Source organism: Micrasema longulum, unplaced genomic scaffold (assembly GCF_059751315.1).
Source record: "Micrasema longulum isolate JH-2025_06_02 unplaced genomic scaffold, ASM5975131v1 h1tg002305l, whole genome shotgun sequence".
NCBI classification, from domain to species: Eukaryota; Metazoa; Arthropoda; class Insecta; order Trichoptera; family Brachycentridae; genus Micrasema; species Micrasema longulum.
Window position 1 is genome coordinate 13,200 of NW_028279457.1, and position 21,423 is coordinate 34,622.

General features: G+C 32.1%; 1 protein-coding gene across 1 annotated transcript in view; it reads left to right on the forward strand.

The window, feature by feature from the left end:
* Nucleotides 1-21,423, forward strand: part of CASK (peripheral plasma membrane protein CASK) — a gene marked incomplete at its 5' end in the record, with an annotated part of 76,862 nt that overhangs the window by 10,687 nt on the left and 44,752 nt on the right. Inside the window, one exon of the mRNA XM_088239915.1 lies at nt 3,384-3,434. Within this exon, the coding sequence (XP_088096041.1) occupies nt 3,384-3,434 (51 nt within the window). The remainder of the gene's footprint in view (nt 1-3,383; nt 3,435-21,423) is intronic.

The window sequence follows — 21,423 nt, forward strand, 5'->3', positions numbered from 1 at the left end:
GTGTCAAATTGACTTTTTTATTTATTAATAAATCATACGTACATTTAAAACGATTCAACAAGCTTTCAAGATTGCTTTGAAGATACAAAATTAATAATGTTTCAACAATACTTATATTTATTTCTCAATACACTAAATATTTAACACCGAGTACGTTTACTTATGCATACTTATTTTTTAAATCGATTAGTTCCAAAAAAAGATAAAATATTTTTAGATCTTTAAGTAACTACATCTTTCTTTTAAGTTAAAATTATTTGTTACTTTTTTGTGTTTTATACGATTTTTAATACTAACTTATATATTTTATGCAAAATATTGTATATTTTTCATTATTTTTGTGCTACCATTAAAATCAAACCACTATTGCTTTTTGCATCACCAAAAACACAACTTATTTCAGTCTTATTTTGGACAGGATAATTCACGTAATTCCATACATTTGACGTAGGAAACCTTGTTTGATTGTACATTTTCACCCAAAATTCCTAGTTTTTCGCACAAAATTACAATTCACCAAATGTTACCAACGCCATATGAGTTTTAATTTCATGTCTGGTTAAAATCCTTTACGAAATTTTAGTTACGACGTGTTTCATTACCTACTTTGTACAGTTATGTGTGTTTTTGTATATTCGCTCCATTATTTTTAATACCCTTAACCAAAGCGAACTTCAGCATTATTCCTTGTAATCTTGTTATTTAATGAAAAGGTACACTACACTTTGAATTAAAATAGGATATTACAATATCCGCGAGGAAACGGCTTAGGAAGTAGAAGTAACTCCACGTGCATTAATTATTTTCTCACCAGTACTTAAGTTAAGTACGCTCCAGTAATCTTAAGAACTTCCTCTGGATATACGGCTGTTGTAATATGTGGAAACATTGTTATGTATAATTAATATCTGGTGAAGCTGAATTTTTTTGTTTGCTCTGCAAAATTATATCAATCTTAGCGCACGGCATCTTAATTATGCCAAAATTAATCAAGCTTGTCGTTTGCAAATTGGATTGGAAGGGAGTTTTTAATATATTCTGCTGTTTTGTACGTAAACAGTGGAATAAAAAATACAGCACTTTTGTCAGGTACAAATGCTTTCAAATAATGTCTGTTTTGATTAAATTTTATTTATTTTAAGGGTTTTTATGTTTAGTTCAAACAATGCCGTTTATTTGGTGGTGACACTGTTTTCTTTATACTTATCTACACAATATCATCTTTATGTTGAACTTTTGTGTGTTTATGAGTCCCTTTATCTTTTTGTGTTTCTGTAGTTCTTTTATTTATATATATTTTTTAAATTTGCTGCATCTATGTGATTATTATTTCAAACTTCTGTGAGTTGAGTCTGTATATTTCGATGTATCTTTCCTTGTATTTAGTTTCATTATACTCCTTCGGTGTTTTGGATTATACTTTAGATGTCTTTTATGTGGCATGCCTTTTTCTTGAAACTGGCATAGCTGACTACCTGATTACATTTTTCTGGAAGGCTCTGGTCTTCGGGAAAAGCAACCCTGGGTCAGTACTTCATAATCCCATCTCCTCATATTTTCTTTCCTCTCATTTAAAATGCAGTTACAGATGCCGTATTAACATAATTTATTATCAAACCATGATATTTGTATAGAAACCTTTATTACGATAAAAATTACTCTTCGTATTCTTATTGTATACCTTCTATCATTGATACCTCTTATATTGTTTTATTCCTTCTAATTATTTTAAATAGTCTTTTATCCCATATTAGTTATTTAATTATGCTTTTTTTTTTTTTTTTTAATAATGAAAAATATTTTTTAATTGAATTACATGGATCTTAATTTAGCTTTTTTCAGCCTTACAATTTTTTTTTAAGTAATCTTCTATTACATTTTTCCTTCTTTTTTATATTGTTTGAATTATACATCAAAACGTCGGTTCTTTTTGTAAATTTTCAATCAATTACCGCAATTTTCGTTTCTTTTCTTATGTTTCTTACGTAATTTAATTTTAACAATCCTTCAGAAAAATCAAATTTTTCATATAATATTAAAAACTAGAAAGTTGTTCATATATTAAATTCAGGCTTTCTCGTTTATTTTTAAACAGTTGATAATTTTTTTTTCTCTTTAATATTATCAATTAACTAGTGTTTATGTTCTCATTTTTAAAGTTAAGAAATCTTTTTTTTAAATTGACTGCATAATCTAGGTCGGGTTATATTCTTAAAATTAGTATGAATCCATTTCATGGGACATTTCCTACGCTTACGAGATCACTCTTAATTCTTAAAAATGAACTTGTAAGTTCAATGCATACATTTTTCAAATTCATGCATAATGAAATTTGCTGATCCAGTGCAAATCGAATTAGTTCATTATCAACGAAAGTTATCATATTCAATGAAGATTATGCTGAGTAATCAGTAAACTGTTATAAAAAACTTTGGGATTTAATATAATATTTATTGCGTTACATGCTTCATTTAATGCATTTTTGAAAAACCAAATAATTCCATTAAAATGTTTTATTCTTAAAGCTATTTAGCTATTCAGCTCATCTGTTCATCACTTCTAAGCCTATTTGTAAAACTGGATAATCAGGGTATCACAAAGTATACTCAATACGAATCTTAAAAATAATATTCAGGCTTTATGCTTAAGGCAGTATGCCCGCCTTTATATATGTTGTATACGTATATAAAGTGTTAAACAAATAAATATATTTATTCATTAATCTGAATAATCACGTAATCAAATCGTTTTTTTAGCCAGATTATAACACTGTATACTCATGTATAAAGCAAAATAATCAGTTTTTTTACAATCTACGCATATTTAAAAAGCAGAATAATCATCACATTTTGCGCGTATTATTTACGTAGCTAAATAATCAAGTTATCACTTCTATACGTACGTATGCATGGGAATATTCGAATTATCTCTATTTACACATATTTATGAAGCTGAATAATCAAGTTGTCACAATCTACACGCATTTGTGAAGCTGAATAATCAGGTTGTCATAATCTACACGCATGTATGAAGCTGAATAATCAAGTTGTCACAATCTACACGCATTTGTGAAGCTGAATAATCAGGTTGTCACAATCTACACGCATTTATGAAGCTGAATAATCAGATTGTCACAATCTACACGCATTTATGAAGCTGAATAATTAGGATACCACATTGTACACTGAAATTACTGATAATATTTCAAAATAAAGTTATTTCATTCTATATACACGTAAGATACATCTGAATAATCAATATATCTCATTTATCAAGTTGAATAATCAACTTACCCATGAAATATATAGGGTTGTCTCTTTCGTGTTCATCTCTCCCGTTTCGTTTGTGTTGAATGTTTTGTTTTGTTGGCGTTGTGCTCGCAGAGATGGAACCAGGATGTGTTTCCCACACAGAAGGATGTGACAGCACTACAGGTACATCATCACCACCACATTGTTTCTTATTTTGTCTTATCATAATGCACATATTTCCTTGCACGATATCACAGACTCTGTAAAAATATACTTCTTTACGTTAACGTAGATTTTTCGCAAGTCGCATGCTATTATCCCCTCTTATTTTTTGCTAACAATTGTTTCGATACGCTATTTTTAAACTGTTACTACGTATTGCTTTGAATTTTAGAAGATAAGAAAAACACTTCAAAATTGTTTTAAAAACTACCCTGCCTCTTTTTACAAAAAAATCCTACTATCCTATATAACACGATTTACGATTTTAACACCACATGGAAATGCTAATATTATTAATTAGATCTATGTAAATATATATTCCCGATCGATCATTTTAATGTTGATTTAATAAAATAATAATACTTCATAAAAAAGTTAAAATGCCTAATGCTTTTTTTCCAGTTCTATGTGCCCTGTACCAATAAAGTTTCCTCACTGTGGATATTTATTTCTCCATAGCAAAATATTTATAAAATGACATGTCCGCTGAAAATACGTAAAAATCTTATACGTAATGGTGAATTTAAATATTTATGTATTTTTTAACATTTTTACATCAGCTTAGTATTTTATAAAATTACATTTTAATGAATACAGTTATATTTTTATTATTATGAATATAGTGTATGTTGCATGATTGTCTTGTGTGACCAATTTTATTTGATTTTAAAAAACACAAAAATTCCAAAATTAATTATTAGAATACTCTACGTTATCCTATGTTATAGTCATCCATTTCTTCAATTAAATAATTTATTGTACTTTGCTTAAATCTTTGAAAATACTGTTTTCCAACGCGCTATCTTGGTAAACATGGGTGCAGTATAAAAAGGGTAAGGGCATTATAGGCTATATATTTCCCAAAGCATCGAATGTTATTCCCGATTTTTTTATAAAATATATTGTATACGTGTGTTTTTCCTTATTGTTGACGAACTAAGGTATTTAAGATTTATGATCAGGTAGGATGAAAAAATAACTCATATTTCTCTTTATTTAGCCAATAAAATATTTTTACGACTTGTGTTATTTATGACAAGGGGGAGATTGCAATATTTTTTTATATGATTACGAAGCGTTTCTATTTTGATGAATTCCCTGCAAAAAAGGAATTTGGTTACTATTTCTTACTATCCGCTTCTTATTATATTTTTGAGTAGGTATTGTGGAAAATTTGACATATAACAGCAAACAAGTAAAACATTCAATTTACGTCCATTATGGTGTTTTGTAATACGATACCCCGCTTCAACGTACACATATATAAATTATCAAGAATGTGTAAATAACATTAGAGTACAAAAAAAGTGAACAAATTTATTTTCTCCTGTCGGTACATGGAGATTCAGCTATGTGCGTTTTTTTTTTCAAATTTGAAGGTATTGAAAAATTTACTAAATACTAATTTTAAATGATTTCACTCTATTTGTATAATCTAATACATCATTTACTAGTCATTTTCAGGAGTGAGGCAAAATTGCGTCCTTGCACTGTCCATATTCGTTATATTAATGAATTTTATTTTATGTAAATCAATATCACCATCCCAAAGTATTTAAATGGCCTTTTACTAAAGATGTGTGACTTGGAGTACGCAGACGATGTGGTTTTTCTTTAAAAAATGAATGCAGGAAATTGTTTTTAGGCTACGAGAAAATTCTGCTCATCTGGATTTTATATTAATACTAAAAAGACCATGATCATGTGCAACAAGTCCTGTCCTGATCCTGATCATTTACTTTTCTTAATAATGGTCAGGGGATTGAAAAAATTAACAGCTTTAAATACTTGGGAGTTCACATGACAGGATGGTGGCATGCACAAACAGCTCACAGCTTGCCTAAGAATTGTGTAAGTATGTACATCTGAAGCTCCTTCTTCCATAGTTTCTGTTGAGGAGTAGACAACGTGTCCAGAAATATTTCATCCAGGAAAAGGAAAATGTAAAGAGTGGATGGTATTTGAAGGGAAGGTTTTTTAATAACTTAATGGTGTGTTGTTGCGCGAGTTGGTGCTGAAACCTTGTCGGTAAAATTGGCAGCCATGATGGTAGCACGGTACGGTTGGTGTCTGAAGCTGGCGGTTTTGGTGAACGCTGGCACAGCTCGGTTGTAGATGTTTGTTGGTAGCACTTAACTTGGGTAATGTTAGTTGGGTACTGGCAATTTATTTTGACAAGTACTTTCACGCGTAAATATTGTTGCGTGGAGCTGCGCTATAAAAAAATGGGAAATAGGGCGGGTATGGATAGGTTGAGAATATTTGGAACAATATATACAAATATAGTTGGTCCAAACACCCTCTCTAACTCAATTTGTGACCAATCTTTTCGAATGTCTCGTTTTTTAATTTATAATTTCAACTGGGCAACAAATTGAACATTTTTAGTCCAAGAAATTTATAATTTCAGCTTTTTTGAGCTGAATTCAAAAATGTAAGCCAGGAACTATTAAATTAAACTTCATTATCTTAAATAGATGCGAAGGTTTTCACGGTCACTGTTATCAATATGTTTCTTTTTTGAGTGATACCGTGTGTGTTAGATTTGTTCCGACGTTTCAGCTACCATTGCAGGAGCCATCTTCAGGGTAAACTGAGTGAACTCTGAAGTTTACCTTTAAAGTTTACCACTCAGTTCACTCTTAAGATGGCTCCCGCAATGGTAGCCGAAACGTCGGAACAAATCCAACACACACGGTATCACCCAAAAAAGAAACATATTCATTATCTTGAATTTATTCATTTAACTTTTTGTGCATAATGTTATTTTTACACTGGCAGGCTTGTTGCCATATGCCAATTTCTTCCAACCAACTAATAAAATAGTGGGCACATTAGAATGATTTAAATGAAAACTTATTGTTATGTACACATAACGCAGAGGATATTAAAGATTTGAATAGACTGTAGTTGCGTAGGTTAGTCTGTATTCAGCGCATTATTTTGCAATATCTTACAAACATCGTATAATTTAGAAAAAAATCGTAACTATGGGTTTCCGTAAAGTGAATATTGCAAACAGGGGTTCGCCTGAATTGTTAGAGATATGACTTATTTCCTAGAATTAGACTGTGTTTTGCGCTGTGGGCATTATTCCGCTATCTCTTACAAACATCGAGCTTATAAAGTACCTACAGTATAACTCCGTAAAACATTCACGTTCAAAGAAAAGCATTTCTTTTTTGAAAGAATAACAACGTGACATAAATCCTGTTCACAGTTATCTAGGATTTCTAAGGAATATATGTTTTACATGAATAACGCTTAAGCTCTATTTTAGAGGCTTGTTAGCAGGTTGAAAAGAGAACATAGTATTTTTTATTGTACAATGCAAGAAAACAAATATGAATTGTATTATAATGGTTACTTAATGGTCAATTGAACGGGATAAAGACGGGGATCAGGAGCGTGTGGTGACTTTTTCGATTATGGAAACAGACACTTGGTACATACATAAGTAAAATTATATTACTACTAACACAAAATACGAATTAAGTGCTTTGAAATAAACTAAAAAGCAATTTTATGCCATGATTTCAGCCTAAAAGAGTTAAATTTCATAACTTAATTTTGTAAGACCATCTTGTCTGTCAACCGATTTAAGTGCTAAATTTGTTATAAAACCGCCACAATACATGGAAAATAAACCTGGATTGGTTTGGATTTGGTTGGAATTAATTCCACAGAGATATTAAAAATCTCAATTCGCCTATGCGCGGACTTATGAAATTCAGTACTCGGGGACCGCCTTAAAGAAACCGAAACACTTACGCAGTTCCATTTTTCAGAATCAGAGTGAGCGCAGTGTATTTTACATCAGTCCGTCGGTCGGAAGATTGTGTGTACCCCACAATTGCCGTTATTTTTCAGAAGTTATTAATGAATAAACATCGGACCCATCTCAGATCACTACGATTGAAAACAACAAACTAGTTAATAAAAAAAATATTTCCTGTGGTTGTTTAAAAGATAAGTCAACGTAAAGCTGATTTCATTCAATAAAAAAAAGCAGATGCTAACTTTTAAGATGTCAATTTTTATGGAAGCATTAGTTTCATTCAAACTATGAACGGGCCCTGCATGACGGGGATGCATGTTGAGAGAGCAAGAAAAGTAAGGGAGAGTTTAAAAAGTATACATATTTAGTATGTATATTTTTGTAGTATTTTAGTACCTGTCAACCTTCGTTCGCATTTTTAGAGGTAATTTCAGTGCTAACTGTGTGATCTTAATATCAACCAAACATCATTACTTTTTTATGTCAGTTAACTCTGAGGTTTTTTTAAAATAAATAAATTCGCTAAGATTTTATTTTTAGAAACTTATAAACAGGCAAGAAAGAGAAGATATGGAAGAAAGTTATAATATTTTATATAATACACCACAACACTATTTTATTGACCTTGTTTGTGTTTGCTACATATTTATATATTCTTTTTGTTCGGTTTCCTACATATATGTTTCTTCATGTAACTGTTGTAATTTGCTTAGGCCGTATATTTAATAAATTGACAAATATATAAAACACCCAGACCGATTGAGAAAAAAAACATTTTTTTTTTTTGCAACTGGCGGGAATCGAACCCGCGACGCCAGTTTCACAGTGTGCCCTCTAACCAACTGCGCCTTGGCGCCTTTCATTTTCGGCGCCGAGTAAAAAAAAAAAAAGTTTTTGTCCTTCCTTCTGGCTTTTGACTACACCAAAAGCTTTTTAATTTGATCCTTGTGACAATGCATTTTGTTTTAAATTTTTTTTCAAAAAGTTTTTACAGTGATAAGAATATTTATGGTAATAATATGAACGTGTGTTATTTTGCCGAAATTACAGTTGTATCAAATAGGATAGGACATTGAAGGAAGTAACTTAAAATACAGCGAAGCACAGACCAATATAAAAAAATATTTTTTAGAATTTTCTTGGAACGGGGGGGAATCGAAACGGCGACGCCAGTTTAACAGTTGGTCGTCTAACCAACTGCGCCACGGTGCAGCGCCTGTCCATGCTCGGAATATTAATGCATTCCATTATTTTTATACATTTTTATCTAATGACTTTATTGATCGATAAAATACGAAAAATTCGCCTTCCCCCTAATTGCCTCTTCTTACGCCTACGTTTTTTCCGCCGACGACCTTTCAGCTTTATTTAGGCGAACTAAGGGACGCGAGATTGATGTGGCAGGGGGCGAAACCGCTGGCTTGCGATAGGGTCTCCTAGAAGAATCTGGTGATGTCCACGTGTGAGATAACTCCGCCTTGAAATGTACCGGTTAGTGCGTTTGACATACATGCCTGAGGTTTTGGATTCAATTTCAATAAGAGAATAATAATTTATGAATTAATTGACGTTATTATTTTATAGTTTCATAATGAATATTCTTTAAAATAAGCTGTTATTTAAATACTAATGCAGTGCCCATTGCATTGTAGGATGGGGATAGAGAAATAAAGATAAATCTTTATTTTGAGTATGTCAAAATGTTTGCAAACAGTCTGGATTATAAGCAGTGTGTTAAGTGGCCACTTAAACCAGTTGATAGCGGGTCATAAGCTCAGTAAATGCCTAGACTTGAATATTCCATTCTCAAAAATATTCAACGTTTCTGTTAACGTTTTCAAAATAATTCATTTTGACGTATAAATAACTCACTATTAAAAATGCCAATCAAGTTGTGACTCTAAATTCATGAGTACGCAATACTAGCCACCACAACCTTCTTCAATGTGTATAAAAACACTGCCATTTTACAATAATTATGTAAAGCAAAATTCTGAACTTTTCTGTGGTTTTAATATACTTATCATTTGTATTTTAATGTAAAATATAAAGTACTCGGTTAAGTAAAGAACAGCTTTAAATTTTACTTCAGTTATTACTTAGGTTACTAAAATTAAAAGCATACAGGTTTTAGTAGCAAAGTTTTATTCATGTGGGTTTACCTAGATACTTTTTCTTGTTTGAATTTGAAAATCTTTAAAACTTTTCGTTCAATTTTCGATGTGAAATCTTATTTTTGCGTTTCTGATTCTTTAAAATATTTCCATTCAATTTAAAAGCCTTCTTTTGTGAAGTTATTTAAGTCCACGTTATAAAAAGTTCATTTTAACTAAACAGCATTACTATTTTATGTAAGTAAACCCTTAGGTAAATGGGAAAAAAGTTTTGGTACTCCCCTTTGGCTTTCGGCTATATTTCTGGTAGTTGACCACGAGGCGAACAACACCCTTAACGGAATATAATGGAAAAACGTGGAATGATTTTATTTGTACATACATTCTTACCTAATATACTTATTTATCTTACTAGAGAGAGGGGGAGAAATCGAATTATGTTAAAAATTAAATGCTAAGAAAGAGCTTTCATCAAAAGAAAAAACGCAGTCAGATTTTTTTAGAAAAACAGATATAAATGCATTTCAGCATTATTTTTTTACTGAGTTATACTTATAGGTATCTTAATAATATTTAATAAATAAAATAAAAATATAAATAATAATAATAAATGTAACAAAAAAATATCAAATAGAAACAAAATTTAATTAAATAAATAATTAAAATCGTCGGGTTTCTGTCATAAGTTAGTAACTACAAATTTTGGAAAAATGGATGTCATCATAAATGAAATCAAATAATTTTTGTTTAGAAAGTAAATAAAATTATTTTGTGTTTAATGAATACAAAAACGAATGTTTTGTAATATTAAACTTACAGATTTATTTGAATTGTTGATTAGGGATGAGCTTTTAACATTAACAGTGTTATTACACACAAAGTCGAAATAAACGGCGCGCGTGGATGAGAAGATGTAGGAATGTACTAGAAGCGAGGTCTGAATGGAAATACAGACTGATATGGCGTTCTATCCTTTCTGCCCAACGCTACGGGGAAACGGCTTGATGGTTTGTTTGTTTATTTGTTTGAAGATATTTAAATTAATCCGTCCATTTCCATAAATCTTTTTTCATACAATTCTTTGCATCAGACTGAGAGTCTGATGTTTAAAGCTTTCATTCGTTTCGAAATATTTTTTGTATATTTTTCTGCGCTTCCCGAAAGCAGCTTTTCTATAATAAATGAATTCTCGGCGAGAATTTTTTTCCAAACCTTATCCGCCATTTTCTCGTAAAAAATAGTAGAACCTCTCAGGTGTGTTTTTATTCGTCTTTGAGATCTTTTGAATTAACTATTACGTGGAATGTCATAACTTTTTTAAGTACTCGCATTCAGAAACGCTGTAAAAAGAATGGGTAATTGAAGATAATGGTAATTTTTTATACACCTGTACAATCCTTAAATTTGTTTATATTGTAAATTTTAGCCGTGTTACTCGCGGTTGTTTTTTTTAGATATAATACATCTAAGCGTTCAATTTATATCAAATTTATGTGTTTTGAACAGGGAGTTTAACGTTAATTTGATTATCAATTTTTTTTCCTATGTTCATCCCTAATATTTTTAGCAATTTTAATAATTATATTTATCGATGGTAGAATACTTAACACTTCCCTTTCCTGTATTTCTACATTTTTTCTCTTTTACATCTTGATTACAAATGATGATTACATACCAATTTTTTAGCATCTTAATATGATTTAAAATGGTGAGTTATATCAGTAATTGCATTATAAATGTAAACAACCAATGTCTTAAAAAGTTAAATAATTTTTGTATCTGGAAGGCATGTTTTCAAGAGATTAAAGTGTAGAAAAATATGTTAAAAGGAGAGAAAACGCGGGCAACATAATAAACGACGAACTAAACACAGTTATTGCTGATAAAAAAAATAACTGTTGAAGCTAAACTGGCAGGTCACAACAGAGTTTTAGTCCCAACATTTAAGTTTGCAAGTGAAACATAGAACGATCTCTTCAAACGTGTGGGAAATCAATGCATGACAGGGTTACGAATGATGAAATCAAGCGATAGTGCAAATCTGAGACGGGTATAATTGATGAGATTAAGAAAGGGTCTCTAAAATGGTTCGGTCATGTAGAATGAATGGATCACAAAAAAAATGGTAAAACAGAAAAATATGACAAGAATGAACGGTAACGTGGGACGAGGACGACCAAAGGAAACGTGACGTGATTAGAAAAACCAAAATGTTAAGTTTGGTTATGTCAAAACCTGGCAGAACAGAAGCACATGTATGAAGAGATGTATGAACGTAGAAGAAGCTAGGAATGTATGGCAGGATAGACGTGTATGGTGGTCCATCCTCTCTGCCTATCCCTTCTGAGAAATGGCGTGATCGTAGTAGTAGTAATAAGATTCAAGAGAAATGCCGGATATCCAACTTGAAATCTCTTGTACCTACGTTAGTCTAACACAATAATCAATATACAAGTATGTACTATTAGGTAGACACGATTCAATTAAATATTTTTTTTAATTGTTTAATGTTGCATCTTTTGGAATAATTAAAAATTAATATTTTTTGTAATATAAATTGCTGTATTTCTACCAACTAATATTTTTTTTTTCAAATTTTAACATTATACAATTTCTCGGGCACAATGATGCTAAAAAAACAACGTATTGTTCGTAAGTACACAGTACATACGTACAGTATTGCACATGAAATCGAGGGCATCGTTTTGCAGTACATTTACATCATTCCTACCATGAAGAAATGAACAACAAAGGAATGTGGTCCATAAAGAGACCACAGGACGCAGCCAACATCAGTCAGCTCGTTCAGTCAGCCCAACAGGATCAGTGCAGTTTGCTCAGCTCCAACATGTAGTTCAAGTGCAGTTACTTCAACCCATCATCGCCGCTACGCTCGCGCTACACAACCAAGTGCTGTATATTATTCGCCATGTGATAAAAACGCATTAAACAGCAACCTCGTGTCTTTTCTGTCAATCTCTAACTGAGGTAGAAACTCCAACCAACCCTCAACAACCTATTCCTACGCATATAACAAAAGGTTTACATGCATAAAGGTATTTTCTATTTTCAAAATCTTCTTCTTCTCGTGCCGCTCCTCTCGGAGGTTGGCAATCATTACTTGAACTCCTCTTGATCTTGTGCAATTCTGATGAGCATTACTGCTTCTTTTTAATTGTTATTAACGCCCCGCCTACCACCTTTCTTGCCTTCCACTGCGAGTTGCAGAATGGCATATTTTTCTTCACGGAATATGAGGCCAAAGAATACAGCTTTTCGTCTTTTGACAAAAGTTAACAGTTCTCTGTATTCATTACAATCTGTATATTTTTGTTGGACACAAAAATTATTAAAAATTTCAAAAATAAAAATAATAATTTTTACTTTATAATTGAAGACATGCGTAGTTATGTGACAAAAACAAAAAGCAGAGATATCTTGGGTTGATGTTTTGAATACAAATATAATTATTGATAACATTACACATTCATTCGCTGTGAAAATCGATTATCCGCTGCTTTTTAATGCTGTTGTTGGATTTATGTAAAATGGCGGTACATTAAGTTTTCATCCATGGAAAAAGTATTTACCTTAATGCCTTCATCCACTCACGTCTTCAATTATAAGTTGAATTACTATTTTAACAAAGCCTAAAGTAAATTTAACTGAAAAATAAATGTGTTTTTTGTTATAAAACTTTATATTTATCATTTAATCTGAAAACTTCGTTGTATATGACTAATCTGTGGTTTATTTGTTGATTTACAAAAAAACATTTCGTAATTATTTGTTCAAGTTTAAATTCACTTAAACATTCCGGAGTTAAATTAAACTGGTTATAGTAGTATATTTCACATAGTTTTTTATTGCGTGTACTGTTCGACTGTCTAAGCCACCCACAAAGTCTTTTTTTTATTCGTTCGTTTTACACAACCTGAATATGAAATAGGCAGAACAAAAACCTTTCAGATGGCATATCCAAAAAGATCTCACGGGTCACGGGTCGAAAATATACGAGATAACAAAACAGAAAACGATTTTTTCTTTCCAATAAATATTTATCGTTTTCATTTACTTTATTTCCCTCGTTTCAGATCCTTAAATAGTATTTCAAATGTACATAATTAGATAGGGGACATCTTGCTAGACCACTAAAATCAATTCCGACTATTTACTTATCAGTCACATATTCATTGCATCATCGCCATAAAAGCTCATCATAATCATTATCCCCCCTCTACCTGCACCCGATGGTGCATATACTGGGACACTGGAACACTAAATGCAGCGTGTCTTGAACATCTGTTACATGAAGGTATGGTGATCAGCCTTGTCTTTTAGGTACCAGACGAGTTACAGTTTAATATCACAGTGTTAAATCACCTCTGCCAGGAATCAAAATCGTGCGGTAGATCAATGCCCCATACACTATACTACGAGGCCGATTTATCACTCCTTGAATTCCTTTTTCGGGATTTAACCTAGCCTAGCCAATCGAGTCGAAAACACTCGTGCGAAGTTCTGGTTATTCTTGGTTTTCTTGGTTTTTTCACACACAAAACTGTGTTTTTCATCCGCCTGTTTTACATCGCCTCTGCCAGGAACGAATCTGAAACCTTGATCATGGTTGACGAATGCACCAACCAGAAATTTCTGTTGTTAAATCGATTGTTTATTTTGATTTACGTCTTCCAACCTATTTTGTTGACCTCCTAGTTCCGATAACATCTGACTCTGGGAACACCTCAAAAGAACATTTTGTTAACACTTTTCCTTATTGTTAGACCAGAAGTGTGTCAATGTTTTTTAAGGTAAAGCTGAAAGATATCAGCATATCCAATTCTTGAAGAATTCAATCGTTTATTCTATGGGATGTGCATTAAATCTGCAGTATTTTGCATCAGCCTTACATTTAAAATTTAGTTTTAGTGCTGCAGAACAGTGTTTTTTTTAATATTTTTTAAATACATATTGAAATTTGTTACCCACTAAGTCTAAAGACTTTTCGGCAGGACACATTTTTTTTTAAGACAGGTTTTTTTTTTACAATATTTTATTTATATTATACACATTTATTTATTATTGTTTTACAGACACTATAAAGTGTTTAGAAGATATTTTTTCTTTTTTTTTTCAATTGAAGATCTTTCACATTAATGATGGTTTGTAGGAAATCATTGAACAACCTTGGAATAACGCAATTTAATGTTTGTTCTCCGAGGTGATTTATTTATAATTCAGGAAACGTCCATTAATTGGGTTTTAGTTTTTTGTCTAGTGTTGTGATGGTGGGAAACTCTTTTTTTTTTATTCCGTATCAACTAAATCACTTACAATCAATTTGTAGTCACAAAGTGGTTTTATCGGCAGGACATTACAGAATTAAAAAAATAAAAAAAAAAATATTAAAAAATATTTTTTAAATACACCTTCGCCCGTACGTTTCGCCTCACGGATTATGAAATTCGGTACTATCCCTTTTAGTAGCCTCACCTGAATATCATCAATTTTACCCAGAAGAGACTGGAAGTAGAATACGAGTAGATTTCCCCTTATTCTCTTAAGCTCCAGGTTTTAGGCAAAATGAAGTAAATTGGGGTATTAACCATTTTTTTTAATATGAAATATTACTTTGATTGACGACTTTTTTTGAATCTCCACATTCTTAACCGGCCCGATTTTTCGCTTAAGCCCTCGGTACCTTTAAAACGACAAAATAATAAATGTGATAATGCGACATATTTATTTTTTGTATTTTATTCTCAAAAAAATTATTTTGCATAGCTCAGAAAAATAATAGAGCGGAAAAATGGTTTTCGTGGCAATAAAATATGATAACTCTTACATTCTGTGTTTGCCGGGAAAAATATTTGTCGCTGATGTTTCGCCAAAACGGGAGAGAAAATCACAGATATTTTTTTCAGTCTACTATTTTTATTAACCTTCCGTCTTTCGCAAAGATTAAATGGGGTGTTACTTGGAAAATTTTCAACATACGCAAAAGCATAAAATATTTTCAAATAAATTAACGTTTACAATGTTTTTGTTGTCTGTGTAAAATATGAATTAAATTTTTTTTTTTATTCACATATATCGCTTGCATACAGGTTTATCAAAAGTAAAGCGATGAAAACTTCGGAGGCCTCTAAATTATTTTCAACGCGTACAACTGTGCTAAAGTTTCATTATCATCATCATCATTCCATGTTCGCTACCTAGTTGAATTATATAGTATCCACAAATAACCTTCATGCATCTGTGTCGGCTGCCAGTTCTTGTGCGTCCTCTCTAGTCAAGTTCTCGTCCCGAAGTTCTGACATAAACTGCCGACGAACAGTCAGCAGTGGACGTCCAGGACGTCGAGAACCTGATGCCTTGTAAAGCAGGCAAGCCTCGTTAAGACTCCCAGGAAGCATCCCCAGTATATGGCCCAGCCTACTGTATTGCCTCCACTCTATGACAGTTGTAACCGGAGTTTGCTGCTTCCATTATCTTATTACTTCATTCCTTACAAAGTCAAACCATCGAACGCCCAAGATTCTTCCTATACACCTATTCTCAAGACTCAGTATTTTGCTGTTTTAAGCTCTAGTGAGGTGCCACGATTCGCATCCGTCGAGAAGAATAGGTGTTATGCAGGCGTTATATAGGCGTTGTATAGGCGACATTTGGTTTTCACTGAATAAATATCCATTACCATCCAAACAATATCAGATGATCCGAAAGATTAAAAATATGTCGAAAATCCTGTAAGCGCACAAATATTACATATTATATCTGAGTAGTCTAATCGAAAAAAATACACTGGGCCCCGATAACAACGGGAAGTTAACTCTTGTGTGGCTGTGATGTAACACTAGTCGACAAAGGACACAATACTTAATATATCTATCTTATTTTTTAAATTGATGAATTCGTATTTTTTGTAATCTTCTAATGGACATTTTCACACCCGATTTGGAGAGCAAAATTTCTAGAACTATGCCAAATGTTAATACAAAAAATATTTGTCCTTGCTACGAGAAGAATGAATGTCCGCTAATTCAGCAACACATCTATACAAGAAAGAGCACGAAGATATAATTCATAACAAGGAAGACAGGGACGCTGTTCTGTGGCGGGTGTTGTCTAAAACAGATTTAGTCTTCAGTCGGTTGATGACTGTGATGAGGGATGCACGCGCGTAACATGGGCGGCGTATTTGTGATTTTTAATTTATTTTGCTATAACAGAGCAACATTTTATGTTTATCCGCATTCATGAGGGAAAAGGAATTATTAAACAGTACGATTTCATGTTTTTTTTGTTTTAAATATCTGAACTTTCAAATATTCCGTCTTTTGCTAGTGGTAACACGATGTTACATCACCGCGCGTAAAGGGATTATTTACCACAGTCTTTTAAGAGTTAACAGAGATCTTCGACTTCATTAAGTAAAAACAAAATTTACGTTCGAAGATGTGTATATTTTTAAGAATATTTATTCTAATCCCCCTGATCCGTAGTAAGTCTGCAAAACTATCAACGGACAAATATAAAGGTGTGACTTTTCTTCGTACAAACGTATTGCCGTATTTTCTCTCTGCATTATGGCACAAGAGCAATATTTTTTTAAGCACTATATATATCCACCGTTGGCGAGTCCCTGCAATTTGTTTTTTTCTCTCTATAAATAGTCTTTTATAGGAGCTAAGATCATCCAAAAACCCTTAAAAAAGCCTAATCTGTCGTTTTCTGACGTACAGTATACATATATGAAAAAAGCAAAAATTATCGGCACAAATTTTTTTTTCTGATTCTCTTCCTTTTTAAAATAAAAAAAACAAAATCGGTGCCGTTGTCTTTTTCTCGACGCGCGTCGCTTGAGGCATCTGCGAGATTGACAGAGAAAGAATATATTTAAATACCCATTCATCAAACCGCTGTACGCTACATATCCTCTTTAGTGTGTATTTGTTGACGGCTATAACGCACTTTGTGGCTTTCTTTGCTTAAAATTTCGGTGCGTGAATCCTTTTATCAAATGTTACAAACCAGGAATACGAGAAGACGGTTCTATTGTTATAAATCTATAAAAATTTTATAAATCCTAAAAAATATTTCAAAACGATAGTGTATCCTTTAAACATGGTTTTTATTTTCGTGACAGGATAGGGCAGTTTTACGAATTCTATTTTGTAATCGACAAAGTTGTTCCAATAACTTCTCTGCGTAAAGGAATTTGGGTGTAATTTGTGGAAACAAGAGACATTCTAGAATGCTTGAATATTCTAGAACATTTATGAAACTTTAGCTTTACAGGTGACGGAGGTAACAATTTGCAAAGAGAAGTTGTTTAATATTCCTTCTGTCCATTATTTCTTCTATAATATAATGTCTGTCTAACCTTGAGGAAGGTTGGAACTTTATGGACGAAGGCTTTGAGAAAGTAACTTTAAGCATTTTGAATTTCTTAATCACGGCAGCATATTTAGGTCCGTGTCTCAAATAATCACAACAATAAGTAATGTAAATTTTCATCAACTTTGATCATTTTATCAAATTATACGTCTATGATCGAATGAATACGTATATTAATTTTAATTTTATAAACTTTTGGTGCGTTTTGTGTGACAAGGGATCGGGATGTAAACCACGTATTTACATAAATTAATATTTCTTTACAATATCTTTGTCTCTTAAATTACATGTTAGTATTTATAAAAATCTTTCTAGGATCAAGTCGAGTATATTTTGAATACAAAAAAAAGCACATACGGAATTCGAATGGAAGATATGGAATCCCTATTTTGTTAAGGATATCAACTTGTTGGAAAAAGTCCAAAGACGAGCTACAAAGTTGTCGCCGAGCCTAAAACGGCTTCCATATGTGGACAAACTCTCAATCTCACAACGCTGCAGAAACGGCGAGAAAGGGGTGACCTGATAGAGACATACAAGATACTCAGCAGTCACTATAGCTATCCAAATTTAGATACCATGTTCAGGCTTAAACAAGATGTTCGTCTTCGAGGCAACAGTCTCAGACTGGAGAAAACGAGATTCAATAAAAATCCACGGAAGCATTTCCTGAGCAATAGGGTTGTTGATGGTTGAAATAAGCTACCACAAGAGCTGATCTCAGTGTGTAGTCTCAATGGGTTCAAAAATTGACTAAATTTGTTTCGGAAAAGTTAAAGTGCGCCAACAACTAACTTTTGTTTTAATAGATTTAAGCATATCAGCTTTAAGCTGCTCGCTTAAAATGAATATAATAATAAAAATATACACATACACTGGACCCTCTTTTTACACGGTCTAGAAATAACGCGGTAAATAATTTAATTCAAAAGAATATACGCGTTATTTAATTTTATTTTAATATATGTGAGGTCTAAGGCAATTTCAACAGTTAACTGAAAAAACGTACGTACAAAAAAATTAACACAAATAACATAAAACTATGTAGCAAAGACAAGCAAAGGCAATAAAATAATAGTATACAATATATTTAAGCTAACCCATGCCAATTTATTTTCATCCCACACTGTGTTAGATTTAGCGAAGAGATCTACGAAAAGCCGGAAGATACGCATTCTAGATATTGGGGCATAAAAACAAAATGTGCTCGTAGAAGATTTGATAAATAGCAGATTTTGACTTCTGGTGAAACGGTTGGGGACATGAAAAGAAATCGATTGCAAGAGAGATAGGACTTCACGTATAGCATTACGTATTTTGAATATGCATATAAGGTTCATCTCCATTCTACGTTTCTCCAATGAAGACAGATAGAGAGGTTTCTATATTCCAAAATAGGAATAATAAGCCTCTTGCAATCCGAGCAACCATGCCATATTTCTTATAAAACGGTATTTAACAGACTCGATATGGTCAATATGAGTCATATAGAATGTATACCAAACCGGAGAAGCATGTTCTAGTTGGGGTCGAACTAGTGAGCAGTAAAGAGTTTTGATGGTATTAATATTTTTTAAGTTCTTTGTCATTCTATTGATAAAACCAAGAGGTTTGAATGTTTCGTTTATAATATTATCAATGCGTTCACGATAGGAGAGTATACTATCCAAATTAATGCCAAAATCCTTTATATTCGTTATCATCATTCCATGTCTGCTCCCTAGTTGGGGTATATGGTATCCACAAAGAGCGTCCATGCATCTGTATCGGCTTCCAGTTCCTGTGTGTCCTCCCAGGTCAGGTTCGCGTCCCGTAATTCTGACATAAACTGCCGACGAACAGTCAGCAGTGGATGTCGAAAACCTGATGCCTTGTAAAGTACACAAGGCTCTCAGGAGGCATCCGCATTATATGGCCCAGCCAACCGTATCGAATCCGCTTAGTGACAGATGTCACCGGAGTTTGCTGCGTCCATTTTTTAATACTTCATTCCTCACCGTTATAGTAATACTATTCGTTTTTAGAATTCTCTGTATCGCTCTGTTACGTACTAGGCGTTAAATGTATTATGATAGTGATAGTAAATAATCTTTGAGACAATTTTTTTAAGAATTTGATTGTCATATAAAGTTTTATTGTCATTTAAAAATCGGGTTGTGGTCCTGAGGCTAGTGTTGCGGAATTACAGATCAGAGGTGTGAAGTTCAAACCCCAATCTACCCCAACTCGATTACCATTTTCTAAAAGGGACTTGTTTAAATCCCGTTGAAAATAGCCCCGAAATCGAAAAATTTACGTTAATCACAAGAACGCAATTACTCATTTTTTTTCAAATTAAACATTTTCTTTTAATCAAATGAACAAACAGTGAATAGTTTACAACTTTATTTTTATGTTATTCTGTAGTTTTTACACAAAGAAACATATCCGCCATTCTTATTTTTTGCTAAACTTTTTTTCACAGTATCTAATATGTAAAAATAGGTTCTAGTTTACTCAAATATTATTTAATATTATTGGATTTCATTCTAACCTTTTAACCCTATTTATTAACTGTACATTAAATTTGATTAACATTTCAGATTAATGAAAAGAAATTTTGTCGGAATTCCTAATAATCGATAATCAGTTCTTTTTTTAAAAATAAATATTTGTGTTTTTATAATTTACCCAAATATTTCAATTTTGGTGGCCATTTTCAACGAAATGTAAATACCTCACTATTAGAAAATGGAAATCAAGTTGGGGTGGAGTGAAGTTCGAACCTTTTTCCGCTGATCCGTAAGTCCGCAACACTGGCTACGGGACCAAAACCCGATTAATGTTAAATCTTAAACTTCTTATATTCTTATTGTTTATTTATACATATATCAATCTGGTGGAGAGGCAAAAATTACTATGCGACATGTAGCCAATTTTTCAGAAGAGCCGATCAATGTTTTTTTTTCAATTAATAAAAAATCTCATAGTTTACATTTTTATTTAAATTATGTAGTAATCATGCTAGTATAATAGGTAAATATGAGTTTTATTCACCAACTAAAAAAATAATATGTATTCAATTGTGTCTAATGTAAAACTGGCTACATATCGCTTAGTATTTTTTGCCTTTATACCGTCGATATATGTTAATGAGACAAAATGGCACATTGTTAGAAAAATTTCTTGTTATGAGAATAAGCTCAATATATGTAGGGTTTGGCAAGTTAAGGTGCCATACAAAAAATAATACCACTTAAGTTGTAATCGATTCCTTTAGGGGCAAATGCCTGTTCCAAGGAACCGATTTGTTTTTTGTAAAAAAAACAGTATTAATGTTTATGATAGTGGACAAAAAAAGGAATTCATACATGATTCGATGGAATCGCACAATATTTCATTAACGTGTCTACAGATAATGATTGTTGATTCTATTTCATTAATTATATTGAATTAACAAAATGTTCTGGGACATTTCGCTTCCCTTTTTTCCTATAATTAATGTTATCACCACATAGACTAATCAACAACTATCTCTTAAAACATACTTACTGGGATAGCTGCTGAATTACACATATGTAATTATTTTTTTTTATTTTACGTAGAAGTATTCAGAAAACAAATAACCATAATATCTATAGAGGAATTAAACTGTTGGCGCTGTTCACACAAAATTTGT